Genomic DNA, 27,500 nt, shown 5'->3' on the forward strand with positions numbered 1-27,500 from the left:
TTCAATGGAGATAATGAAAAATCATTTTACTTTTTAGTTGGAACTTTAGGCGGTTCTCGAAAAAAAATAGCGAAAAAAATGATCCCTAGAGTCGAGACTAAAAGGAATGTATAAACCAATGCTTCCATAAATTCGATCGTGGTTTACAATTATAGCTTTCCTACTTGTTCGTTTTTTTTTCATTTTCTTTTTGGGAATCATCTTGAAAGAGCAAAAATAAAAAAGCGGTGATTCAAATTCACTCCGGTACTCTATGTAAAATCCCCCCAAAAAGAAAATAGAAAAAATAGAAGGGGAAAATGCCAAAGTGGTCTTGTATCAGACTGCCTGTCTTCTTGTAGTTGGATCCCCAAGTTTTTGGAATGCGCCAAATTCTACTTGAGCATCCAAATCGGGGTCAATGCCGGCAAAAACATCTCTGAACAAGGTTCTAGCACCATGCCAAATGTGTCCGAAGAAGAAGAGCAAAGCAAACGAAGCATGCCCAAAAGTAAACCAACCCCTTGGACTGCTACGAAAAACACCATCGGATTTCAAAGTCGCACGATCTAATTCAAAAATTTCACCTAATTGAGCACGTCTAGCATATTTTTTCACAGTAGCAGGATCACTATAACTGACTCCATTAAGTTCGCCACCATAAAACTCAACGGTTACACCTACTTGTTCAACACTATACTTGGATTCTGCCCTTCTAAAAGGCACATCCGCTCTAACAATCCCATCGCCGTCTACCAAAACGACTGGAAATGTTTCAAAAAAGGTGGGCATACGACGTACAAAAAGCTCACGCCCTTCTTTATCTCTAAAGATAGGATGTCCTAACCATCCTACCGCTATTCCATCTCCGTTATCCATTGAGCCTGCCCTGAATAATCCTCCTTTTGCCGGATTATTGCCGATATAATCATAAAAAGCTAATTTTTCAGGAATTTTAGACCAGGCTTCTGATAAACTTTGATTTTCGGCTAGCCCGGCGCTAACTCTTCGATATATCTCTTGCTGGAAATAACCCTGATCCCATTGATAACGAGTGGGACCAAACAATTCGATGGGAGTAGTTGCTGAACCATACCACATAGTTCCAGCAACAACAAAAGCTGCAAAAAAGACAGCTGCGATACTACTGGAGAGTACAGTTTCAATATTTCCCATACGTAATCCTTTGTATAGACGTTGTGGCGGTCGAACGCTAAGATGGAATAGACCCGCTAATATGCCCAGTGTACCTGCTGCAATATGATGAGAAGCTATTCCTCCCGGAACAAAAGGATCAAAACCTTCCACGCCCCACGACGGATTTACAGGCTGTACTCTTCCCGTTAGTCCATAAGGATCGGACACCCATATTCCAGGGCCATACAGACCTGTTACATGAAATGCACCAAAACCAAAGCAAGCCAACCCGGAGAGAAATAAATGAATTCCAAAGATCTTGGGCAAATCCAAAGAGGGTTTTCCTGTACGTTCATCAGAAAAGATTTCTAGATCCCAATAGACCCAATGCCAGATAGCTGCCAAAAAGCATAAGCCAGAAAACACAATATGTGCCCCAGCTACACCTTCGTAACTCCAAATCCCCGGATTCGTTACAGTTCCTCCTGTGATACTCCAACCCCCCCATGAATTGGTTATTCCTAAACGAGTCATGAAGGGTATAACGAACATACCCTGTCTCCACATTGGATCAAGAATAGGGTCAGAAGGATCAAAAACTGCTAATTCATACAAAGCCATCGAGCCCGCCCAACCAGCAACCAGAGCTGTATGCATTATATGAACGGAAAGCAACCGGCCGGGATCATTCAATACAACGGTATGAACACGATACCAAGGCAAACCCATGGAAAATACCCCTTTATCGAAGAAAAATAGACACTACGTAACTTTATTGCATTGGAAAAAACTATGTTCTGGACCTCCCTTTTTTCAGTGGATTATCTCGGAGAAAGGATTCCATTTTTTTTTAGTATTTTAGTCAGAATGTCACAATTCTGTTCGTAAGAACAAAGAGAAGCAGATTTATTCTATACTCGATAAGTACCAATATGCAATGGGAGGTTGACTCCATTTTAGATGAGCGAATGCATACGGATTTGTTCATCATTCAAAGAGCCTATTCGTAAGAATTTTACTTTATTCATTTTGTCTTCTTTTTTTTTTATGTTATGAACTTATCGAATCCGCGCAAATAACAAATAAAATAAAACAAAAAAATAAAGAAAATAGAAAAAAGAATAAAATAAAAGCCAATATACAATATAATATTATTAAAACAATAAATTCATATAATATTATAAAGACAATAAAACCATATTGTTACGTTTCCACATCAAAGTGAAATATAGTATTTCATTTTTTCTTTCAATCCATGCCTATTGGTGTTCCAAAAGTGCCTTTCCGAAGTCCTGGAGAGGAAGATTCATCTTGGGTTGACGTATAGTGCGACTTGTCAGATATATTGGGTCATATGGGATTTCCCCGTTCTCTACCCCGATCGAGATATCCTCTATTTCACCAAAGAAGGATTGATTAAATCATCCAAAAATTAGAGCGTGAAGTGGCAATAAAGTTCAATTAGATCTATGCTTTGGAGGTATTCAGATTAATATTATCAATTAGAATAATTTATGGTTAGCTTGTTTGGAACAATAAAATGAAGTATCCAGGCTCCGCTTAGAAAAACCCCATTAGTACTATATCCATGATTACTATTTGTATCATATTCTATTTATATATTTTATAAATTAGAAATTAGAAATCGGAGTAATTTCAAACTACAAATCATAATCAATCGAATAATTTGATAAATACGTCAAATATTTTGTGGAAGACGTGAAATGAATTGAAAAAAAGGAAGTTGTAGCAACAAGAAATGGTGATGGGAGGGTTTGTCCTATATGTGCAAATCCAAATCGGGCATATCTTTACCCGGAGTAGAGCATAAACCTAAAAAGATGAAAGAAGCCCAGTCAGGAACAAGAAAATATCATCGCGATTTGGATTGAATTTCGATGAAAGAATACATCAATGAGAAGTAAATTCGATAAGTTTAATGAATTTTTTTTTATTATTTTATTTATATTCTTTATAGGTAAATAGGTAAACGGGTAAAAAAACCATTTTTCTTGAAACTTTCTTGAAAAATGGAGGAAAAACCCCTTCGTTATTCGTTAAATGGGATCTATACATTGATTCTTTTCTTCGCTATTTTTTTTGAACCGTATGCATCAAAAGGTGCATGTACGGTTCCTAAGGGATAAATTTTACCCTACTCAACCGACTTTATCGAGAAAGATTACTTTTTTTAGGCCAAGAGGTTGATAGCGAGATCTCGAATCAACTTATTGGTCTTATGGTATATCTCAGTACAGAAGATGAGACCAAAGATCTTTATTTGTTTATAAACTCTCCTGGCGGATGGGTAATTCCCGGAGTAGCCATTTATGATACTATGCAATTTGTACGACCAGAAGTCCAAACAGTATGCATGGGATTAGCCGCTTCAATGGGATCTTTTATTCTGGTCGGAGGAAAAATTACCAAACGTCTAGCATTCCCTCACGCTTGGCGCCAATGAAGTTTTTTTATTTGAGAGAAAAAAGAAAACTATGCCTTCGCCATATGAAATATGAATATTAAGTAATAATAGCATGGCACTTCGAATTCGATATGAAGAATTTTTTTTTTTCAAAAGATTTGATTATGTATCGAGAGAGTAGTATGAGATATTAAGGGCAGTTCCGATTTTATCTTATTTATCGGGAGCCTATTTCAGTGTCACAAACTTTTTTTTTTGTTTTCACACCAGAAGGTTCTTAAATGCTATTTATATTATTATAAATTATGAAAGAGGACAAAAAAAAGATTATATTCTTTTTTTCATTTTTTTTTTCAAATAAAAAAAAAAGAAACTTTGGGATTGCTAAATCACCGATGAAATAAAGCAACGGAGCCACCATAGTATTTTGTTTTTATTAATTCCTCCCAAGGAAAGGGTGGTCATTGTATCATTTACCGACCGAGGCTTTGTAGACTCTCTATTTTTCTTCGGTAAAAGTGAATTCTCTTGTAGAGCCGTATGCAATGCGCAAGCAATGCCTGTACGGTTGTTCAATTCTATTATTATCTTATATTATCAGGGTAATGATCCATCAACCTGATAGTTCTTTTTATGAAGCACAAACAGGAGAATTTATCCTGGAAGCGGAAGAACTACTGAAACTACGCGAAACCCTCACAAAGGTTTATGTACAAAGGACGGGCAAACCTTTATGGGTTGTATCTGAAGACATGGAAAGAGATGTTTTTATGTCAGCAACAGAAGCCCGAGCTTATGGAATTGTTGATCTTGTAGCAGTTGAATGAAAAAATAGCAGGAATTTCACACAAATCACGATTTGAGATTTTAGTTTCTTACCATTTTAGTTTCTTACCGAGGTTTCATATTCTATATTCTATTAATTTGAATTTTATTAATTTTAATAAAATATTAAAATAGAATAGGAATATAGAAAAAATTCATAATCATCCGGTTAGGATCAATCTAAACCAGCCCATTATGTATATGATTCAACATGCCAACTATTAAACAACTTATTAGAAATACAAGACAGCCCATTCGAAATGTCACGAAATCCCCCGCTCTTCGGGGGTGTCCTCAGCGTCGAGGAACATGTACTAGGGTGTATGTGCGACTCGTTTAGATTTCAGATTGTGGGTTGGGACAAAAGAAAAAATTTTTCCACTATCCGTGATCAGTACCAGTGAATAGGATAGAATGGAAGACTCTCCTTCACTCTCTTAAACGAAAAAAAAAGATCTAGAATATGCTTCTATTCTGTAGAAAGTTTATGGTTTCTATTGGTGCAAATCCAATCACCTTAATTTAAGATGAGAAACAATTCTCCATTGGTAGCAAATGGTTATCCATTAAGCGGAAAAATCTTATTGAAATTAAAAAACCGAAAATGGATGCCTCTACTCTTGCAAGAACGGACTACGAGGGTCAGCTACCCAGCAAACTTTCATAATTAAATACCGTTACTGTATAGGTGGGTCTCCTTGTGAAAGACCTATTACTGGATAATTCATGGGTAGAGCCAAAGAGTGTGGTGTGAACTATACAAGTTACCAATAACATTGATTCGATCAAGTAAGGGGCTCCGGTGTATAGAGAAGACCTCGCCGTTTAAGAAGTAACCATAGAAACGAGGAAACCCACTATTTATTTATCCATTTCTATTTACTACTTATTTTTATTTACTATATTTTTGTTTGATACCCAGTACCAATAAAATTTCTTATTTCAAGGCGAAATGCTTATAAAAAAAAGAAAAAATAGTGGTTGGGAAGGTTAGAGTAGCAAAAGCCGTTGGAATTATTATTTTATACATTGGAATAATCCGTTTTGTTAGTCTAGAAAAGGGAAAAAGAATAACTGAAAGAAAGGAAATCAATTAGTTATTTACCAAAGTTTCGTTTATTCAATGACCAGAATTAAACGCGGATATATAGCCCGAAAACGTAGAACAAAAATTCGTTTATTTGCATCAAGTTTTCGAGGGTCTCATTCAAGACTTACTCGAACTATTACTCAACAGAAAATAAGAGCTTTGGTTTCAGCTCATCGGGATAGGGATAAGCAAAAGAGAAATTTTCGGTGTTTATGGGTGACTCGTATAAATGCAGCAATTCGCGAGAATGAGGTATCCTATAGTTATAGTAAATTAATACATGATTTATATAAGAGGCAGTTGCTTCTTAATCGTAAAATACTGGCCCAAATAGCTATATCAAATAGGAATTGCCTTTATCTGATTTCCAATGACATGATAAAATAAGGAGATTGGAAAGAATCCTTCGGAATGTTTGACTTTGACATGGAATTGCTTGGAAAATGAATTCCGGGAAGGTAGAATAGAAATAAGTATAATAAAATATGATCATAATACATAATATGATCAAGTAGTCAAACTGAACAAAAACATTCAATAAAAAAATATTTATCAATAATTCAATAAAAAAATATTTATTTTTTTACTTTATCCCCAATTCTTTTTTTTTACGACACGACAATTAAATCCGGATTCCTGGATTTTTATCGAACAAAAAATCAACCGACGTTTGAGTTCGGATTGAAATTTTGATTCAATTGAAGAGTAAGCCTATTTTTTTCTGGTTCTAAGACCCGTAGTTCTAGCGACCAACTCGTTTTTTTCAAATTGTTTCTCATTATTAAGAAAGGGTAACAAAGATAAAATACGAGCTTGTTTTATAGCAATAGTAATTAATCGTTGTTGTTTCAAGGTCAATCTATTCACTCGTCTAGATAAGATTTTTCCCTGTTCACTAATAAATCGACTAATTAAACTCATGTTTCTATAATCAATTCGATCCCCCAATTGAATCGGGGGCAAACGCCTACGAAAAGATCGCTTGGATTTAAGAAAGGGTCGCTTGGATTTATCCATGGTTTGTTTGTTTTATTCCTTTTTTTCGCGAATCCTATTTCCTTTGATCGGATCAAAAATGCTAATGATTTCGAATTAAGAAATAGGATTTTGCTTATTTCTATTTAAATATATATATTAACATATGATATGCTAATATATGATATGTCAATATGTCATTTTTCATCTTCCTTGTAAAAGTCACACGCAGTTGATCGATTCAATCTATTTCTTTATTTCCCCATGAATCGTATGTTTGTAACAATAGGGACAGAATTTTCTCAATTCTAATCGATTGGGCGTATTGTGCCGATTCTTTTGAGTAATATATCTGGAAATACCCGTTGATACCTTCTTAACACCGTTTTGTATACAACTGGTACATTCCAAAATGACCGTTATTCGGACGTCTTTACCATTGGCCATGAACCTCCTTTTGGTTTTTATTCACTCAACTCTTCTATTTTCCTATCCGAAACGAAGAAGAAAAGAAGGAAAAAATACAAGTTACTAACTTGAAATCAAATTATGAAAGATTTTGTTGCAACCAATATAGTAAAAGTAAAAATAAGTAATACAATGATTAAAAATTCTATTTACATTAGAAAGAATAGAAGTACAGTCTTTTTATTTTATTTCAACTTCTTGTATGATACTGTTGCCCTAACCGCATTTCCACTTCTGTTCTCTTAATTTAATTAAAGATTTAATTAAAGTAAATTTACTTTTTAATTTACGTGAAGCTTGAACCCAGTTCCGTGTTTGGCTGAGGTTGAATCCACTTTTATTCTTTCTCTTTCATCCCTTATTCTGAATTAGAAAAAAAGGGGTAGTAGCCAGAGATATTTAATTGTGTCTCTAATTTTCTTCACCCCCCCCCCCGTGTCAATAGCTATAATGAAAAAAAGGGGAATGTCAACGCATCGGGGAAAAAACGATTAATCTCTATCAATAGACCTGCTAAAGCCCCGAACCATAGCGTACTTAGTACTGGGGCCACGGAGAGATATGTTTTTAGATCTCGCATTGAAAAACCTCCTTTTTTTTATTTTAATACATAACGGCAATACATATATGATCAGATGTATATATATAGTTAAATTAAAGGACACTCGCATTTGTTTTGTACGCGGAATTCTTAATTCAAATTGAGAAATGTACAATAATTTGATAGATAAGATTTTCCTCTTCTTTCAAAATACGTCTCTTTCCGTCCGGGCATTCACGAAATTTACGGCGGATTTCGTATTTTTTTTCATATGTATATAAGTTTATTATTATATGTATTATATGTTATATGATATGAGACAAAAAAAAAGAAGAAATGAAAAGATAAGTTATGTATCTCAATGGAGAAAATATGGAGAAAGTGAAATGAAATAAATATGTGGAAAACAAGACAGGAATTCTCTACAATTATACTGTAGAACAATTGAAGGGATGTGGCGCAGCTTGGTAGCGCGTTTGTTTTGGGTACAAAATGTCACAGGTTCAAATCCTGTCATCCCTACCTATTACTTCGCCTCTGAGCAATACAATAACAAGGGATCAATTGAGATCAATTAAAATTGGACATACCTAATCATAAATTAATATGATATGCTTTATATCATATTATTATTTATATATATATTTATATATATTTCTATATAATAATATAGAATATAGTTTCTATATGAGATAGTATAGGCATTCAAGATGTAGTGGAGTAAAAAAAAAAAAAAGAATCTTTTTACTTACAGCTTTCTTTTTTGTAATAAATTTTTAATAAAAAAGTAATAAGAAAGCGCTCTTAGTTCAGTTCGGTAGAACGTGGGTCTCCAAAACCCGATGTCGTGGGTTCAAATCCTACAGAGCGTGAGCCCATTCTTGTTTTGTTAAGTCAAAAATTTTAGGGAAAAGCTTGAACAGCAATCTTAATTTGACCTCCTGTGGATTAAAAAACGGAGGAGGTCAAAAAAAAGGGTATTAATTAATCAAAGGTCCAACTGATCGCCACGCCTGTATTGTAAATATGCAGTTACGAATAATCCAGCCAAAGTAATAGGAATTAGACCTAAGACGATTCCAAATAGAAAAACTTCAATCATTTCAATTTTGTTTTTGAAAAGGAGAAAAAAAGCGGTAATATCTATACCTAAATATTAATCCATATTGCCCATAAATCTCAATAACCAAGAATTGGAAATTGACACGGTAAGGAACTAGAAAATGGAATACTGCAAAAAAAAAAAAATTCTATTTTTTTTTTATGAATTGCTCATTGAATTAATTTCAAATAAGTCGTATCTTGTTCAGACTAATAAATATAACTAAAGTTATAGTTAAAGCTACTAATAGAAAACCAAAATAACTAGTTAGAGTGGGCATGAAGGAGCTAAATAAACTATTTTTTTTATCCATATATTTGTAAAATACTTTCCTAAATTCAATTTTTGAAAGATACGAAGATAAGCAAAAATACCAATCGAAAGCTTTTTATTTATTAATCATTTATCAATTATTATCATTATAGATTATAGACAGCACTCAAAAAAAAAAAGAGCAATATTAAAGTAGAAAAAGAAATCAACTGATCATCTAAAAATCTACCTATCCTATCTCCGAATCAAAAGATTAATTGGACAACTCTTGAGAAATAAAAGAACAAACTAAATTGAAATATTAAAGAAATATTAAAATAATAATTAATAATATATTAGAAGAACTGTGTTGTATAACTTCAGTCAAAGAAACTTTCTTTGAATCAAATCACTATGGAAATCGCTACGGACTAAAATTGGAAAATCATTTCTATGTTGATCACTTCTTTTAGTTTATTTATTTATTTTTTATTTATTTGTATCGAATCCATTTTTTTTTAGATTTTAGAACAAAAAGTAACCCTTTAATTTTATTTTGATTTTGCTTTATAATATCTTTTACTTTTTTTTTCTTTCCATATTTTCCCTATTAAAAATAAAAAAAAAAGTAAAATAAAAAAAAGTTTAATTAAGTATCAAGTATCAAGAAAAACCTTTTGGATCGAATACAAGAACAAGAATACACACATTCAGAATATTTATTATTACAATTACAATTATTTTTTCGCTGTTCTCTCGAATATTCTCTACTGCCAGTACTTGTTTCTGGACAACGAAGCAATTCCTTAAAATGAAAAAAGGATTTCAACAAAAAACTCTTATTCTACAAGTAGGAAGGGGAGGAGGGTAGATTTCGCATCTAATTGAATTGTGAATTCGGGGAATAAGCTAATCTCTTTTATGAATTTTTATTATTAATTATTAGAAAGCAAACCGTCAAATTCACATTTTTCGCTAATCTATGGTACACGGTTCTACAGTGACAAGAAAAAGAAAAGACTCAAGTAAAGAAATTATATAGGACTTCGTTTCGAGACTGATTGGAGTTGCGTTGCTGCGTCAGAAGAAGGATAGCTATACTGATTTGGTATACTTTAAAGAAACCCTTGGTACAATATTGACGATCCTACAAAGATCCCATTTCAGTGATTGCCTTTTACTGATCTCATCTTTTACGGAATCGATCCCCTTTGACTGTACAAGAATATGTGGAGCTGCGCATGTCTGGAAGCACAGGAGAACGTTCTTTTGCGGATATTATTACCAGTATTCGATATTGGGTCATTCATAGCATTACTATACCTTCCCTATTCATTGCGGGTTGGTTATTTGTCAGTACCGGTTTAGCTTACGATGTATTTGGAAGCCCTCGGCCAAACGAGTATTTCACAGAGAGCCGACAAGGAATTCCATTAATAACTGGCCGTTTTGATTCTTTGGAACAACTCGATGAATTTAGTAGATCGTTTTAGGTTAGGAGGGCCCAATGACTATAGACCGAACCTATCCTATTTTTACAGTACGATGGTTGGCTGTTCATGGCCTGGCTGTACCTACCGTCTTTTTTTTGGGGTCAATATCAGCAATGCAGTTCATCCAACGATAAACCTAATCCGAATTATAGAGCTATGACACAATCAAACCCGAATGAACAAAGTGTTGAATTGAATCGTACCAGTCTCTACTGGGGGTTATTACTCATTTTTGTACTTGCTGTTTTATTTTCCAATTATTTTTTCAATTAATTAATATTTATAATAATTAATATTTAATTAATAATTAAATTTAATAATTAAAAATTAAATTAATATTTAATTAATAATTAAAAAATTAAAAAGAGAGTATTAGAATAATAAATAAGAGCAGAAATTCTCTTATCTCGTCGGAAGGATATAATCACATAATTATCCCTGACTGTTTATGTCTCTAGCACGACCACTTGATGAAATTTGGAGGGAAGTGGAGTAAATGGCCGATACTACTGGAAGGATTCCTCTTTGGATAATAGGTACTGTAACTGGTATTCTTGTGATCGGTTTAGTAGGCATTTTCTTTTATGGCTCCTATTCCGGCTTGGGTTCATCCCTGTAGTAATAGGATGAACTGAGTTATAGACATGAAAGCGTAAGAACTCAACGGCATCCCCGTCGAATCAGACAGAAAAAAGGGGGCGCTGCTGAGTTCTTAATAATCATAATACTTTATTCGTATAAATGACAAAATGAATTCCATTTTATGGATTACATTCTTCTGATATTTAAAATATTTCAAAGAATTTTCCTTTCTTTTTTGTTATTTTTTTTTTTATCTTTTTATCTAAAAAATCGTTTTTATACGTATAATTTATACGTTACGTATAAAAACGAAAAGCAGGTTATGATAAACTTGGAAAAAATAGAAATGAAGAATAGGAATCTTTGATGAATGGTATTAAGAATCCTTATTATTTCGACACAAGCAAAGGGGGGGGTGGGTTGAAAATTCCTTTGCTTGTGTCGAAGACTAAAAAGACAAATAGAAGAATATCCCCTATAATATTTTGTTTCCCTCATTTAACCTTTTCTTTTCCGCTTAGTTATCTTATGCTTAGTCTCAGTATTTAATTTAGTCCAATTTGATTCTATTAGAATAGAAAAAACAAAAGCTATGGATACATTGTATCATAGCTAAATCTGTGAATAGTGACATAATCGCACCACTCCAATTTAGATTGGAAAAGCAGGGATAAAGTCAAATAGTCTTCTTACCAATATACATACTAAATATAGAAATGTGGTACAAGTAATTCCCCTAATTCGCTATTTCGCCATAAAAAAACAAATATATATATATAGAAACAAAAGTCTTTTCGCAATTTTTTTTATCATACAGAATTTCCAACAAAAATTTTGTTCGTTTTAACTTTTAAAGAAATTAAGAAAAGATTAAGAACTTGATGTTGATAAATTCGCAATCTAGAAATTCATTTCGGACAATTGAACCTTCTCAAACTGTTTCTTTTTAAGAACTAAAAATATTTGTGCCAAAATAACAGATGCCAAGAAGACCAAAAGGCCTTGGACACGTAATGGATCTTGAAGTACTATTTCGGCATCCCCCTGACCAAATCCACCCACATTAGGATTACTTGTTAATGGTTGATCAAGTTTGATGGATTCGCCTTCTGAAACAAGAAGTTCTGGTCCTGGGGGGATACTATCAATCACTTGACGCCCCTCTGGCGCATCTGTTATGATTATTTCATATCCCCCTTTTTCTTTTCGTATGATTTTGCTTACTATACCCGCCCCTGTAGCATTATAAACTGTATTGTTACTCTTGCTTCCGTCGGGATAAATCTGACCCCTTCCCCTATTTCCTCCTACATATATAGGATATTTTAAGAAGTGAACATCTTTCTTAGTAGCGGGGTCGGGGGAAAGAATAGGAAAGGTGATTTCACTATATTTCTGGCCGGGGACAGGCCCTATTACAAGAATATTTTTTTTATTAGGGCGGTAGCTCTGAAAAGACAAATTTCCTACCTTTTCTTTCATTTCGGGAGAAATACGATCGGAAGGAGCTAATTCAAACCCCTCCGGTAAAATAAGAACAGCCCCCACATTCAAACCCCCTTTCTTACCATTAGCAAGGACTTGTTTCACTTGCTTATCATAAGGAATTCGAACAACTGCTTCAAATACAGTATCGGGAAGTACTGTTTGTGGAACCTCAATATCCACGGGCTTATTAGCTAAATGACAATTGGCACATACAATACGCCCAGTCGCTTCTCGTGGATTTTCATAACCCTGCTGTGCAAAAATCGGATATGCACTTGAAACGGGTGCCCGAGCTATGATATATATCATGAGCGGTACGGAAATAAATGGAGTAATATGTTCCTTTATCCAAGAAAAAGTATTTCTAGTTTGCATGGTCTAATCATTGGTCTGAAAATTTCTACAATAAGTTGGGTAGGTCGCTAGTATAGTTTCCTATCCACGATTCTGCTATTTATTGGAATCATTTTACTGGAATACTATAGTATAACGTATAAAAATAGTCTGAAAACCACCCGGATAGAATGTTTTTAATACTTATGTAGAACTACAAAGTAGGAAACGTTCTAATTGGATTAATATTGGTTGATGATTTATCAATCATTCATTGAATGGTAAATAACTACAAGTGATGGAGATACACGATTTAAATAACGAAAAATCCAATATTTAAAAAGAGTATCGAGAATAACCGGAAAAGTGGAAACAAGACCAGATATAATTTGATCATTATGACCAAATCCAAAATCTTTGTACACAGAACCAATCATTAGTTCCCAGCCGTGGGGTGAATGAAATCCGATACATAAATCGGTTAATAACAGAATTGAAAAGGCTTTTACTGTATCACTTAAGTTATATAGGAATTCCTGAGCCCAAGAGTTAAGAATAATAAGTTCTTCATTACCTAAAATCGAATAACAACTTAGAATAACAAAACAGATTATATTTGTCGAGAAGTGTAAAATTGTATGGATACGATCCTCGTTGTGTATCTTGATTAATTGGATCGTTTCTTTGTGGATTCCTATAAGAAACTTTTGTAGATATGTCTCCGAGTATTCCTTGATCATTTCTTCCAAGAAGACGATTTCGTCTAATTCTATGAACTTTTCTAGAATACTTTTTTCTTGAATATCAGTCAAAAAAATTTCGGATTGGCCGATATTCGCCCAATTAATAACCCAAGATTCCATACTTTTAGTAAATGAGAGAGAAATCCACCAGGGCAGAAATACTATAGATGCAAGATACAAAAGAGGAGTGAAAGCTTTCTTTTTTGCCATTTTTCGCCTGTTAATTTTTAATTAACCCACTCCATCTGTCGACTTTATATAATCGAATCTTTCTTTCAAACATGAGTTGTAGACAAGGCATCAAACCTATGAATCTATTTGATTTGTGATTTTGTTTTGAATCTAGAAAGAATACAGAAATAGACTAAGACTCCACTTGGAATTTGACTAAAGAAATAATACAAGTGTTTCCAGATATCTCAATTCATCAAATTCCAAACAAATGTCTCCTTTCGATGAATGGCCGAAAGAAGTACTTTAAGTAATGAATATTCTTGCTATTTTGAGACGAAAGAACCCCTTATTCTATCAAAATATCCAATATTTCCAAAAAAAAATTCCAATGATTCCCCATAGTCAAGAATAGACTAATTGGGAGAAAGATATTGGGATGGTCAAAAAAATGAGCGGCAAAACAAGACAGAACCAGGCCAGTTATCATTAAAACCGATTATTGGGTAGTAAAGAACCCAAATGAAAGGATAAAAAGATCGATTGAAAAAAAATTTACAAGATATGGTTTATCTGTATCTGTTTATCCTAAAGTATCACTTAGTTATAGAAAAAACAGGATTCTTGCGTTTTTTCCCTCCTGCTGAGAAAGCATTCGTTCTTCAGCCCAGTTCCTTTTCTCAAAATACTTCAATCGGTACGCGCAAGAAATAGGCCAATTCCGCGGCTTTTTGTTCAATTTCTCGTGGAGTCAAATTCTCATCAGTACGAGTCAACGGAACAGCCCCCCGGCCTCTGATATCCATATAAAGGACAGGACGAGCAAAAATACCCTCTTTAACTTCTATTCGAACGGATTGAATATCTTTTATAAGGAATCGGAGGAATATGCGACGATTTTTTCCAGGAAATCCCCAACGAAAAATACACACTATTCCTTCCTTTCTATCGAATCGATCATAACCACTACCTACATTCCAGGAGATTGTGCACCACAAATAGGAACTAATAAAGAGACCCGCAATCCCGTAGAAAGACATCACGATCCCCTGTGGAAAAAAAAGGATTTGCTGAGACGGAACAAAAGATATCAAATTTCTACCAAAAAAACTGGAAGTTCCAACCAATAAGAATCCTAATGAACCTAAAAAAACGATAAGGGCCCAGCAAAAATTACTTAGTTTTCGAGACCCCGTTATAAGTTCTATCCATATATGTTCTGATCGCCAACTCATACTTCATCCGATTGCATTTTATTGAAATTGAGAGAATACCCCAAATGATTTTGACTTTACTTTTTTTGTTTCCGAATGAACTTTCATTAACTAGCACTAGTTTGGTGTGAATCTTTCGAAGCAATTGGTTAGATCTAAAAGTAAAATAATAGGAGCCCTCTCATATGATCCCCTATCTACACATATATAGCTACATGGGCTTTACATTTATTTCAGGCATTCGCCCCAATCGCGACTTATTTTCAATATTTTCAAATAGCTCGTTTACTCATATATCAGATTTACGTTTACGCCTGCCCTTTCTTTTCTGTTTGAAAGAAGCCACAAGTTATACCATATTATACTGAATAGATATCTGTGTTATAATCCAAGTCTAAGTCTTGAAAAAAAAAATATATGAAATTTGCCCCCCTCAGATCTAAACAATCTTGTTTTTTTGAACATGAAGAAATAAAGAAGCCATTGCAATTGCCGGAAATACTAGGCCTACTAAAGGCACAAAAATAGAGGGAAAGTTGGAAAGTTGTCATAAAATGGGTACCTCGATTTAATATTTGTACCTGTTATTTATTGTTATATTTATTTTTTTTACCTATTATCGCTATATTATATTGTTAGAAAGATATCTTAAATAGAAAGATCTCTTAAAATTATTAGAATTCCTATAATAATTATACTAAGTATATCTAACTGAGTATATATAATAAAGTGCAAGGAATATAGAACTAACTAAATGGACTTATTCATTTTTATACATCAAATACATGTATGATAATTCACTTGTTTGTTATTTTTCTATTATTTTTTTTTCTTGTCTTATAATTTGAATTTCATAATTATAATTTGAATTTAATAAAGAGTTTCTTCACCTTATAAATTCTTCCAAAATTCGTTATAATATAATACGAAAGGAAGAAAAGAACATGAAATTCGTTTTATTTATTATTTACTACCCTACCTCGCGAAAAAAGAATTCGCTCTTTTATCTTGTTCATAGAGGTTTCCTAATTAGGAATCAGGGATATCGGTAAAAAAAAAATTATCTGTATGATTCTTTCCATAATTCTCTCTTATGTCACCAAAACAAATCCATTCTTCGGATTTTTCCTTTGATTCCGATAAATAAATACTTAATAAATACTTATTCTAAATAGTTATTCGCCAGAAAGAAAATAATTTAAAGAATTCAATTTAATTAACTATTAACTTAAAGTTCTACTAAAGTTATGATTCAAAGGAAAGAAAGCGTGGAGCTGAAATAATTCACTCAGAACGCCCTTTAACAGATTACGTGGTACGATTGGATCAAATAAGCCCTTATGGAATAAATATTCAGCCGCTTGTGAACCTTCGGGTACTGTTTTATTCAATGTTTGTTCAATTACTCTTTTACCCGCAAATGCAATGTAGGAATTTGGTTCGGCAATAATAATATCTCCCAACATACCAAAACTGGCTGTTACCCCACCAGTAGTAGGAGATGTAAGGATTGATACATACAATAACTTTTTATTTGATTGATAATCATATAAAGCAGACGATATTTTAGCCATTTGCATCAGGCTCAAACTCCCTTCTTGCATGCGCGCTCCCCCCGAAGCGCACACTAGAATAAGAGGTCGAAATTGATTGGTAGCGTACTCAATCAAACGGGTTATTTTCTCCCCGACTACGCATCCCATACTACCCCCCATAAACTGAAAATCCATAACCCCAATTGCTACGGGAATACCATTTAGTTGACCTATGCCTGTTTGAACAGCCTCAGTTAATCCTGTCTTTCTTTGATAAGAATCAATCCGATCTTTATAAGGTTCCTCCTCTGAATGAAAGTCAATGGGATCCAGGGAGAACATGTCCTCATCCATAGGATCCCAAGTCCCTGGATCAATCGAAAGTTCAATTCTATCTGAACTACTCATTTTCAAATGATATCCACATTGTTCACAAATATTCATTTTTGATTTCAAAAGTTTCTTATAATTTAATGCATAACAATTTTCGCATTGAAGCCACAAATGCCTGTATTTTTGAGTTGCAGCGAGATCACTAGACCTTTCTCTTAGAGCGAAATCGCTGCCGTTCGTGCTAGTTCTTAGCTTGGAATTCCAGTTTTCACTACTATTTCTACTTTCACCCAAAATGTAAGTAGAAATGTAACTTTCGCTGTAATTTTCACTACCACTTAAAATAGAACTCGCAATCCCGATTTGAGAACGAAGATAACTGTCAATGCAACTATTGATGTAATTATTCCAACTATATTTATTATCATACATAGAATAATCATAGTGGGAATCGTCACTCCTAGACCCCTTATTTAAATAACTAGAATTCCAATAACTAGAAAATTCTTTTTCTAATTCACTCAAAAAAGAATGATTATTATCAATCCCAAAAACTTGATTTTCAATATCAAAATATATGGAATAACCGTCTTTTTTATTATCCCTACCTAAAACTAAAAAAGTGTCATCCACGTTTAAATTCCGAATGTCCCTAACGCCGCCTAAATGATCAACATTACTACTGTCACTATGACTCCAATTATAGGTGTTTTTTTCTGTAACATTTAGAATCGGGTCTTCACTTACACTGGTATTTTCAAGAGGACCAAGATTATCCATTGATTTACTTAGCCTACACCTGTATTCTAACTGCACATTGGATAACAGCGAATGGAACCAACATTTTTTCATAGAGCTTTCTTGCCGCTATTTACATCAAAAGAAATAGATGTATAGTCATTCGATGAAAAATAAAATAATTATAAATATTATAAAAAAATATAAATAAAATAGGACTTTATTATGTTGTGTCAAATTCGCATCGAGAAAAGAAATCTTTCTTTTCTAATAGGAATCTTAGGAAGAACCTTTTTCATAAAATCTCGTCTATTAATAACTTTCTATTCCAACATAGAACGAAAAGGACAATATACAGGATGGGTAGAAAAAGTTGTGATACTTGGCCCGACCCATGACCCGAAACTGCGAGATATAAAAGAATACACATCCTTAGGATTAATTAGGGATTTAAGACAAGAGTAGAAAAGTTTGCGTTCTTTAAGTCTTATATTTTGAATTTAAGATCTTGTATATTTAGCTAAGTATGTATCTATCAAAAATATATACAATAGGCTATTTGTATTCGGCTCAATCCTTTTAGTAAAAGATTGGGCCGAGTTTAATTGCAATTCAATTAAGAGAATGATACGAGAATGAACATTAATTAGTGGATTACAACTTATCCAACTTATCCATTGCTTCGAATTCAAATTTAATCTCCTTCCATACTTCACAAGCAGCAGCTAGTTCAGGGCTCCATTTGCTAGCCTCACGGATAATTTCATTACCCTCACGAGCAAGATCACGTCCCTCATTACGAGCTTGTACACATGCTTCTAGAGCTACTCGATTAGCTACGGCACCTGGCGCATTACCCCAAGGGTGTCCTAAAGTTCCTCCACCGAACTGTAGTACAGAATCGTCTCCAAAGATCTCGGTCAGAGCAGGCATATGCCAAACGTGAATACCCCCTGAAGCCACGGGAATAACACCTGGCAGGGAGACCCAATCTTGAGTGAAATAAATACCGCGACTTCTATCTTTTTCAACAAAATCATCACGTAGTAAATCAACAAAGCCTAAAGTAATGTCTCTCTCTCCTTCAAGTTTACCTACTACGGTACCAGCGTGAATATGATCTCCACCGGACAGACGTAACGCTTTAGCTAGTACACGGAAGTGCATACCGTGATTCTTCTGTCTATCAATAACTGCATGCATTGCACGGTGAATGTGAAGAAGTAAGCCATTATCTCGGCAATAATGAGCCAAAGTGGTATTTGCAGTGAATCCTCCTGTTAAGTAGTCGTGCATTACGATAGGAACTCCCAATTCTCTAGCAAATACAGCTCTTTTCATCATCTCTTCGCATGTACCCGCAGTAGCATTCAAGTAATGCCCTTTGATTTCACCTGTTTCAGCCTGTGATTTATAAATTGCTTCGGCACAAAATAAGAAGCGGTCTCTCCAACGCATAAATGGCTGGGAGTTCACGTTCTCATCATCTTTGGTAAAATCAAGTCCACCGCGAAGACATTCATAAACCGCTCTACCATAGTTTTTAGCAGATAACCCCAATTTAGGTTTAATAGTACATCCCAGCAGAGGACGACCGTACTTGTTCAATTTATCTCTCTCAGCTTGGATCCCATGAGGCGGGCCTTGGAAAGTTTTAATATAAGCAACAGGAATTCGCAGATCTTCCAGACGTAGAGCACGTAGAGCTTTGAATCCAAATACATTTCCTACAATGGAAGTAAACATGTTAGTAACAGAACCTTCTTCAAAAAGGTCTAAAGGGTAAGCTACATAACAGATATATTGATCTTTTTCTCCAGGAACGGGCTCAATGTGGTAGCATCGCCCTTTGTAACGATCAAGGCTAGTAAGTCCATCGGTCCACACAGTTGTCCATGTACCAGTAGAAGATTCGGCAGCTACCGCGGCCCCTGCTTCTTCAGGCGGAACTCCAGGTTGAGGAGTTACTCGGAATGCTGCCAAGATATCAGTATCTTTGGTTTCGTATTCAGGAGTATAATAAGTCAATTTGTACTCTTTAACACCCGCTTTGAATCCAACACTTGCTTTAGTCTCTGTTTGTGGTGACATAAATCCCTCCCTACAACTCATGAATTAAGAATTCTTACAACAACAAGGTCTACTCGACACTAATGAATTGGGCGTTAATGAAACTTTTCCCGGGAATCTTTCACAAACTTCCCAACTAATACTAAATACTAATATTATCAACTAATCAGAATGTTTGATTATTAGACCATGGTATTTGATTTACCAAACACATCATTATTGTATACTCTTTCATATATATAGCGCAACCCAATCCTTGTTTTTCAGGTTTCTAATCCTTAACTTTTTTGAATCAAAATATCTAACTAATAAGAAATTTCCTCTTGACAGTGGTATATGTTATATATGTAAATCCTAGATGTGAAAACATGCGGAACTCATCTATGAATAAAAAAAAAAGAAAATTATAAAATAATAAGAATAACTAGGTGTAAACCGATATGCTAAAAATGCTAAAATAAGAAATTACAGGCCTATAGGATAGAAATAATGAATCGTAAATAGAATTCAGGTTCGAATTCCATAGATAATATGGAGAGTATTGTCTATAATGATAGACAAATGAAAGGACTTCTGAAGCCTTTTTTTTATTCATTTACTTGATATTTTGAAAATGAGTTAGTTGAACTTATCACTCATTGAAATTGAAAAAAAAAAATAAGTAAACGATTGAATTGGATTCGATTGGAGGGCACCACCAAAATTGAGTGCTAACTCCCATTTGTTATTGAATTAATCAATCAACTTGCTATCGAACATTTATTTTGATATTTTGAACTCGAAAATTTTCGAAAAAAAATTTTGACCTATTTTTTATTTTTATTTATTATTATGAGAATCAATCCTACTACTTCTGGTCCTGGAGTTTCCGCGCTTGAAAAAAAGAACCTGGGACATATCGCTCAAATCATTGGCCCAGTGCTAGATGTAGTTTTTCCGCCAGGCCAGATGCCTAATATTTATAACGCTCTGGTAGTTAAAGGCCGAGATACTGTTGGTCAACCAATTAATGTGACTTGTGAGGTACAGCAATTATTAGGAAATAATCGAGTTAGAGCTGTAGCTATGAGTGCTACAGAGGGTCTAATGAGAGGAATGGAAGTGATTGACACGGGAGCTCCCCTAAGTGTTCCAGTCGGCGGGGCGACTCTAGGACGAATTTTCAACGTGCTTGGAGAACCTGTTGATGATTTAGGTCCTGTAGATACTCGTACAACATTTCCTATTCATCGATCTGCGCCTGCCTTTATACAGTTAGATACAAAATTATCTATTTTTGAAACAGGAATTAAAGTAGTAGATCTTTTAGCCCCTTATCGCCGTGGAGGAAAAATCGGACTATTTGGGGGCGCTGGGGTAGGTAAAACAGTACTAATTATGGAATTAATCAACAACATTGCGAAAGCTCATGGGGGTGTATCCGTATTTGGCGGAGTGGGTGAACGTACTCGTGAAGGAAATGATCTTTACATGGAAATGAAAGAATCTGGAGTAATTAATGAAGAAAATATTGCAGAATCAAAAGTGGCTTTAGTCTATGGTCAGATGAACGAACCACCGGGAGCTCGTATGAGAGTTGGTTTGACTGCCCTAACTATGGCGGAGTATTTCCGAGATGTTAATGAACAAGACGTACTTCTATTTATCGACAATATCTTCCGTTTCGTTCAAGCCGGATCCGAAGTATCGGCCTTATTGGGTAGAATGCCTTCCGCTGTCGGTTATCAACCCACCCTTAGTACCGAAATGGGTACTTTACAAGAAAGAATTACTTCTACCAAAGAAGGGTCCATAACTTCTATTCAAGCGGTTTATGTACCTGCAGACGATTTGACCGATCCTGCCCCTGCTACCACATTTGCACATTTAGATGCTACTACCGTACTATCAAGAGGATTAGCTGCCAAAGGTATCTATCCAGCAGTAGATCCTTTAGATTCAACATCAACTATGCTCCAACCTCGGATCGTTGGTGAGGAACATTATGAAACTGCGCAAAGAGTTAAGCAAACTTTACAACGTTACAAAGAACTTCAGGACATTATAGCTATCCTTGGGTTGGACGAATTATCCGAAGAGGATCGTTTAACCGTAGCAAGAGCGCGAAAAATTGAGCGTTTCTTATCACAACCCTTTTTTGTAGCCGAAGTATTTACCGGTTCTCCGGGGAAATATGTCGGTCTAGGAGAAACAATTAGAGGGTTTAAATTGATCCTTTCCGGAGAATTCGATAGTCTTCCTGAACAGGCCTTTTATTTAGTAGGGAATATCGATGAAGCTACCGCGAAGGCTATCAACTTAGAAATGGAGAGCAATTTGAAGAAATGACTTTAAATCTTTGTGTACTGACCCCTAATCGAATTGTTTGGGATTCAGAAGTGAAAGAAATCATTTTATCTACAAATAGTGGTCAAATTGGCGTATTACCAAATCATGCGCCTATTGCTACAGCTGTAGATATAGGGATTTTGAGAATACGCCTTAAGGACCAATGGTTAACGATGGCTCTGATGGGCGGTTTTGCTAGAATAGGCAATAATGAGGTTACTGTTTTAGTAAATGATGCGGAGAAGGGGAGTGACATTGATCCACAAGAAGCTCAGCAAACTCTTAAAATAGCAGAAGCTAGTTTGAGAAAAGCTGAAGGAAAGAGACAAATAATTGAGGCAAATCTAGCTCTCCGACGAGCTAGGACAAGAGTCGAGGCTGTCAGTGCAATTTCATAACTATAACCCGTTGGCGGTGCGCCCGAATAATCAAAAGAAAAACTTCTGTATAAACAGAAATTCTGTTTATACACTTTATTTTTTAATTCTGCCAATTGACTAGAATCATAAATGGAATCGGATTCTATCTAATACAACGAAAAATTTTCAAATTCAACAATGAACTAGAGAAAGAGAAATAGAATGGAATGGAAAATATCAAAAATCAATAAAATTAAGGCGGCTAGAAAAACTTATTAGATACCATCGACTCCGGTATCTAATAAGTTCTACCTACTATTGGATTTGAACCAATGACTCCCGCCGTATGAAAGCAATACTCTAACCACTGAGTTAAGTAGGTCATTTATCATCCCCAAAAGAACCAAATGGAACCCATCCCGTCGATGGATTATAAATATCATATTCTTTATAAGCAATACCGATCAAAGAGATAAAAGTTGGATCATGTAATATTCATCTTGACAACAAATTATATACATGATAAAATATGCATCACAAGCACTAAGGGCTATAGCTCAGTTGGTAGAGCACCTCGTTTACACGCGCGCCAATGTTTTTTCAGGGGAGTACATTATGGAATCAAACAACTTATTGAGAAGTTGATGTCTTACTCCATGACTTTTAGGGAACAAGAGAACAATAGCCTGACAAAAGATTCGGTCCAATTTAGGTGCCCCTTTTCTATTTATATTTTTAGATTTTAGGCAACCAATAGAACCCATTATTGATTTAAGATATTGATAAGGTGAATACCCGTATATTCAATGCCAGGCATAATGAGTATAAGGCCCTCAAAAAATCTCTTTTCGTCCTATGAACTTGAAGGTGTATGAAGTTTCATATTGGATTTTTTAAATAAAAGGGGGGCGATGGAGACTTCATTTAACTTAGGTTGATCTAAGCCAAAAGCAAACCTACGTCAGGATAACCTTCTTTGAAACACTTCGGTAGTGCTCTCAGATCGGAATCCAAATAAGAAATCAGAGCACATGGAGCCATCTTCTTATCTTCTTGTCAAGAGAATTATGGTAGACTAACTGATTATTTATATCAGTTAATGGAAGAGCCCAATGCAAAAAAAATGCATGTTGGGTCTTTGAAACAGTTCATATCATTTTGATAATAATAAGTTTGGTCTGTTTTACCGAGAAGGTCTACGGTTCGAGTCCGTATAGCCCTAAAAAAAATGAAATAAAATTCAAATACAAAGATACAAAGACAAAAATTGTATAGTTTTTATTTCTTCATTATTGTATTGTTTGTAACTAGCCACTTGCAATTGCTTGGTTTATCGAAAAACGAAAAAAAAAGCATTCTCATAAGCTTGCTCGCAGGAATCATTCAGGATAGAGTATAAAGCCGAAATCAAAAAAAGTGCACTTCAATAGAACCAATAGCTATTTTTTTTTATCTTGTCTTGGCTAAACAAACCCAATTTTCTTTCCTAAGTCAATTACATTAGGAATTTTCCCTTTTCCTATCCGCAATCAAAAAGAGTTAGTGATACTTTTTTTCTTTGTCTTTGGGATACCCGCCTAAGCCTAATGAATTTTTGGAGTCAAAATCATGACACGAACTCATTTAAAAACAAATTCCAACCTAACTCAACAAAAATCAAATCTACTCGTAAGTTACACGGATTTAAAAACGACTTACTCTATTTATAGACAAGCTGGAGTTTGAAAAATTAGGATCTTTATTAACTTTCATTATTAACATTTAACATTGTAAAATGGGCTCTTCTTTATATTGCTATACTAGGTAAGGTATAGCAATAAAAGAAAGGAGTCTTTTATTGCCCTAACATTGAATTGCTAAATTGAATAATTAATAAATTGAATTAATATTATTGAATTAATAATTGAATTAATTTTAATTAATATATTTATATAAATTTCTAAATGAATATAGAAGTAGAATATAGAGAATAGAAATAGAATATATAGAATAGAAGTCGAATTTAGTTAATATAAGATCCTATTCCATTAATGTTTAATATTATTATTATTTATTATTATATTTTATTTTTATATTATATAGGTGGAGGTACTATATTACATATAGAATATAGTATTTTCTATTTTTATATAGATTTTATATGGATTGGTATTTTATTTAATTAGTATTTTATTCAAAATTCTATTTTGAATTCTTTTTTTTTTATAGATTTTTATAGAGAATCCGAAGTGAGATGAAAAATCGAGAAAAGAGTCTTATTTGTATAAAGTATAAGAGCAAGATCAATATATATTTATAATTGATATCGAAATAAAAATAAAATTGAAGTAAATGGAACAATTCAAGTCGATGAATCTTGAAATGATACATGTACCACAGCAAACAAAACTAAGTAGTTCAATCAAAATAAATTGTTATTTTGACTAAACAGTTATGAATGAGTTGAAAATGAATTTCAATTCGACTCGAATAATCTAGTATATTTTCCACGTTCATAGGAGTGCGTCTATGTTTTTGCTTTACGAATATGATATTTTTTGGGCATTTCTAATAATATCAAGTCTTATTCCTATTTTAGCATTTTTTATTTCTGGGATTTTAGCCCCGATTAGAAAAGGACCAGAGAAACTTTCTAGTTATGAATCGGGTATAGAACCAATGGGCAACGCTTGGTTACAATTTAGAATCCGTTATTATATGTTTGCTCTAGTTTTTGTTGTTTTTGATGTTGAAACGGTTTTTCTTTATCCATGGGCAATGAGTTTCGATGTATTGGGCGTATCTGTATTTATAGAAGCTTTCATTTTCGTGCTTATCTTAATTGTTGGTTTAGTTTATGCATGGCGAAAGGGGGCATTGGAATGGTCTTAGCTCCTGACTATTCAGACAATAAAAAGAAAACAGGGAAAAAAGATTGAAAAGTTATGAATTCCATTGAGTTTCCTTTACTTAATCGAACAGCCGAAATTTCAGTTATTTCAACTACATTAAATGATCTTTCAAATTGGTCAAGACTCTCCAGTTTATGGCCGCTTCTCTATGGTACCAGTTGTTGTTTTATTGAATTTGCTTCACTAATAGGATCACGGTTTGACTTTGATCGTTATGGACTAGTACCAAGATCGAGTCCCAGACAAGCGGATCTAATTTTAACAGCTGGAACAGTAACAATGAAAATGGCCCCCTCCTTGGTGAGATTATACGAGCAAATGCCCGAACCGAAATATGTTATTGCTATGGGAGCCTGTACAATTACAGGGGGGATGTTCAGTACCGATTCTTATAGTACTGTTCGGGGAGTCGATAAACTAATTCCCGTGGATGTCTACTTGCCGGGTTGTCCCCCTAAACCGGAAGCAGTTATAGATGCTATAACAAAACTTCGTAAGAAAATATCTCGAGAAATCTATGAAAATAGAATTGGGTCTCAACAAGAAAATCGGTGTTTTACGACCAATCACAAATTTCATGTTGGACGCAGTATTCATACTGGAAATTATGATCAAAAATTCCTCTATCAACCGCCGTCTACTTCAAAAATAGCTCCTGAAGCCTTTTTCAAATACAAAAAGTCAGTATCGTCCTCTGAATTAGTAAATTAGAGGAAGGACTCCTTTGTACAGAAGCAAGTGAATCTTCCTAAATTTCATCGGAAATAGGAAATACTTATCCAAATAAAAATGTGGGAGATAAAAAAGATGCAGGGTCGTTTATCTGCTTGGCTAGTCAAGCACGGGATAATTCATAGATCTTTGGGCTTTGATTATCAAGGAATAGAGACTTTACAAATAAAGCCCGAGGATTGGAATTCTATTGCCGTCATTTTATACGTATATGGTTACAATTATCTACGCTCCCAATGTGCCTATGATGTAGCACCTGGTGGACTGTTAGCTAGTGTGTATCATCTTACCAGAATAGAGTATGGTATTGTGGATCAACCAGAAGAGGTATGCATAAAAGTATTTGCCTCGAGGAGGAATCCTAGAATTCCGTCCGTTTTCTGGGTTTGGAAAAGCGTGGATTTTCAAGAACGAGAATCCTATGATATGTTGGGAATCTCTTATGATAATCATCCGCGCTTGAAACGTATTTTAATGCCTGAAAGTTGGATAGGATGGCCCTTGCGTAAGGATTATATTTCCCCCAATTTTTATGAAATACAAGATGCTCATTGAATGATAAGAAACTTATTTTAGTGTTACAATTCCAGATATTCAAGGAATATTGCTCGTTCTCTTATAGCATTTAGCATTTAGATCCAGCGAGTCATTGAAGTCTCATTCATATTATATAGACTAAAAAAAAAGACAATACAATTAGAGATTCTCCAATTTTGAAGATATTTATTTCGGGCGAGCCGAGCTAATAGGGCGAACTAAGCGAATTCTGCATCATGAACTTTGTACTGCGCACATCCCTTAGATGAGCTATATAAAGTCAATAAAGAAATAGAATATGAAAGAAAAAACAAAGAAATAAGAAATAAAAGGAGATCCGATTCTATTTGTACTGTATCCGAGATGAATCTTGTATATTCCCACCCTTCTCTAGACTCTAGACTAGACTTTTCTTTAGAAGTCTTGTACGCAATTAATTTACCCTTTTAAATTTATATCAAGTATTCATTTTTTGACCGAGAGGACACGCATTCTGGACAAATAAAAAAAAGAGGAAAGATAAAAGTATAGTCGAATTCTTTTTTTTTTTTTTTACATACCCTTAATACTTTATATTTAATATTTATATTAATATACTTTTTTTTATACCTTTTACTCATCTAAAAATCGAAAAAGGCTATATCTCCAGACACCTAGATAAGTATGTATCATGGTCTATATTATTAACTATATTATTAATCTGTATGTCGATCTATACCATCTATATCAATTAATTTAATTAAGTTGTAGAATAGATACTTCTAAACAAATTTATCATGTGTCAGGAACCAGATTTGAACTGGTGACACGAGGATTTTCAGTCCTCTGCTCTACCAGCTGAGCTATCCCGACCATTTCCGACGCGCCTTCTTTCTAATTTTAGTAAATGACTTGAGTCTATGTCAATAAAAGTCAATAAAAAAAAAAAGATATTCTAAAGCTATTCTAAAGTCTTATCATTGTTAATCATTCCAATTTTATTTTAAAAGGGATTCCTTGTTTTACTCAAAGAAGTTCGTTTGGATGTCTATCCTATCTATCACAAAACTTGTGAAAAGAAATGAAAAGAAAAAATGCAGCCCGGATACATTTGTGAAAAACTCGAATAAATGAGAAAAATAAATGAGAAAGATAACGAATTTTGAATCGTTAACGAAAA

General features: G+C 34.2%; 7 protein-coding genes and 3 non-coding genes across 10 annotated transcripts; 4 read left to right on the forward strand and 6 right to left on the reverse strand.

Annotated features, from left to right (window-relative positions):
* Window positions 1-10: 10 nt before the first annotated feature.
* LOC121788930 (photosystem II CP47 reaction center protein) lies at window positions 11-1,896 on the reverse strand. Its single transcript, XM_042187519.1, has one exon. The coding sequence runs from the start codon at window positions 1,843-1,845 to the stop codon at window positions 319-321; it is 1,527 nt and encodes a 508-aa protein (XP_042043453.1). The 5' UTR covers window positions 1,846-1,896; the 3' UTR covers window positions 11-318.
* Window positions 1,897-2,324: 428 nt separating this feature from the next.
* LOC121788932 (ATP-dependent Clp protease proteolytic subunit) lies at window positions 2,325-4,368 on the forward strand. Its single transcript, XM_042187520.1, has 3 exons — window positions 2,325-2,442; window positions 3,277-3,570; window positions 4,143-4,368. Exons 1-3 carry the CDS (start codon window positions 2,372-2,374, stop codon window positions 4,366-4,368), a joined length of 591 nt encoding a protein of 196 aa, XP_042043454.1. The 5' UTR covers window positions 2,325-2,371.
* A 3,520-nt stretch (window positions 4,369-7,888) lies between these two features.
* On the forward strand, window positions 7,889-7,962 carry TRNAP-UGG. Its single transcript has one exon. It is a non-coding gene; the product is annotated as a tRNA-Pro (tRNA).
* A 276-nt stretch (window positions 7,963-8,238) lies between these two features.
* On the forward strand, window positions 8,239-8,312 carry TRNAW-CCA. Its single transcript has one exon. It is a non-coding gene; the product is annotated as a tRNA-Trp (tRNA).
* A 3,457-nt stretch (window positions 8,313-11,769) lies between these two features.
* Window positions 11,770-12,756, reverse strand: LOC121788937 (cytochrome f-like). The gene has a single exon (XM_042187526.1). The coding sequence runs from the start codon at window positions 12,730-12,732 to the stop codon at window positions 11,770-11,772; it is 963 nt and encodes a 320-aa protein (XP_042043460.1). The 5' UTR covers window positions 12,733-12,756.
* A 197-nt stretch (window positions 12,757-12,953) lies between these two features.
* LOC121788938 (chloroplast envelope membrane protein) lies at window positions 12,954-14,934 on the reverse strand. Its single transcript, XM_042187527.1, has one exon. It carries the CDS (start codon window positions 13,641-13,643, stop codon window positions 12,954-12,956), a length of 690 nt encoding a protein of 229 aa, XP_042043461.1. The 5' UTR covers window positions 13,644-14,934.
* Window positions 14,935-16,041: 1,107 nt separating this feature from the next.
* Window positions 16,042-17,538, reverse strand: LOC121788939 (acetyl-coenzyme A carboxylase carboxyl transferase subunit beta, chloroplastic). The gene has a single exon (XM_042187528.1). It carries the CDS (start codon window positions 17,536-17,538, stop codon window positions 16,042-16,044), a length of 1,497 nt encoding a protein of 498 aa, XP_042043462.1.
* Window positions 17,539-18,078: 540 nt separating this feature from the next.
* LOC121788943 (ribulose bisphosphate carboxylase large chain) lies at window positions 18,079-19,731 on the reverse strand. The gene has a single exon (XM_042187531.1). The coding sequence runs from the start codon at window positions 19,534-19,536 to the stop codon at window positions 18,079-18,081; it is 1,458 nt and encodes a 485-aa protein (XP_042043465.1). The 5' UTR covers window positions 19,537-19,731.
* Window positions 19,732-20,325: 594 nt separating this feature from the next.
* On the forward strand, window positions 20,326-21,920 carry LOC121788944 (ATP synthase subunit beta, chloroplastic). The gene has a single exon (XM_042187533.1). It carries the CDS (start codon window positions 20,326-20,328, stop codon window positions 21,820-21,822), a length of 1,497 nt encoding a protein of 498 aa, XP_042043467.1. The 3' UTR covers window positions 21,823-21,920.
* Window positions 21,921-27,120: 5,200 nt separating this feature from the next.
* Window positions 27,121-27,193, reverse strand: TRNAF-GAA. Its single transcript has one exon. It is a non-coding gene; the product is annotated as a tRNA-Phe (tRNA).
* Between the last annotated feature and the right edge of the window lie 307 nt (window positions 27,194-27,500).

Source organism: Salvia splendens, unplaced genomic scaffold (assembly GCF_004379255.2).
Source record: "Salvia splendens isolate huo1 unplaced genomic scaffold, SspV2 ctg1178, whole genome shotgun sequence".
NCBI lineage: Eukaryota > Viridiplantae > Streptophyta > Magnoliopsida > Lamiales > Lamiaceae > Salvia > Salvia splendens.

Bases quoted from the DNA above. Each gene is read 5' to 3' on its own strand.
- LOC121788938 (XM_042187527.1), bottom strand. From the start codon at position 13,643: ATGGCAAAAAAGAAAGCTTTCACTCCTCTTTTGTATCTTGCATCTATA.
- LOC121788937 (XM_042187526.1), bottom strand. From the start codon at position 12,732: ATGCAAACTAGAAATACTTTTTCTTGGATAAAGGAACATATTACTCCA.
- LOC121788944 (XM_042187533.1), top strand. From the start codon at position 20,326: ATGAGAATCAATCCTACTACTTCTGGTCCTGGAGTTTCCGCGCTTGAA.
- LOC121788932 (XM_042187520.1), top strand. From the start codon at position 2,372: ATGCCTATTGGTGTTCCAAAAGTGCCTTTCCGAAGTCCTGGAGAGGAA. The intron at 2,443-3,276 runs GTGCGACTTGTC...TTTTACCCTACT, and splicing joins TCATCTTGGGTTGACGTATA to CAACCGACTTTATCGAGAAA. The intron at 3,571-4,142 runs GCGCCAATGAAG...TTATATTATCAG, and splicing joins CTAGCATTCCCTCACGCTTG to GGTAATGATCCATCAACCTG.
- LOC121788939 (XM_042187528.1), bottom strand. From the start codon at position 17,538: ATGAAAAAATGTTGGTTCCATTCGCTGTTATCCAATGTGCAGTTAGAA.
- LOC121788943 (XM_042187531.1), bottom strand. From the start codon at position 19,536: ATGAGTTGTAGGGAGGGATTTATGTCACCACAAACAGAGACTAAAGCA.
- LOC121788930 (XM_042187519.1), bottom strand. From the start codon at position 1,845: ATGGGTTTGCCTTGGTATCGTGTTCATACCGTTGTATTGAATGATCCC.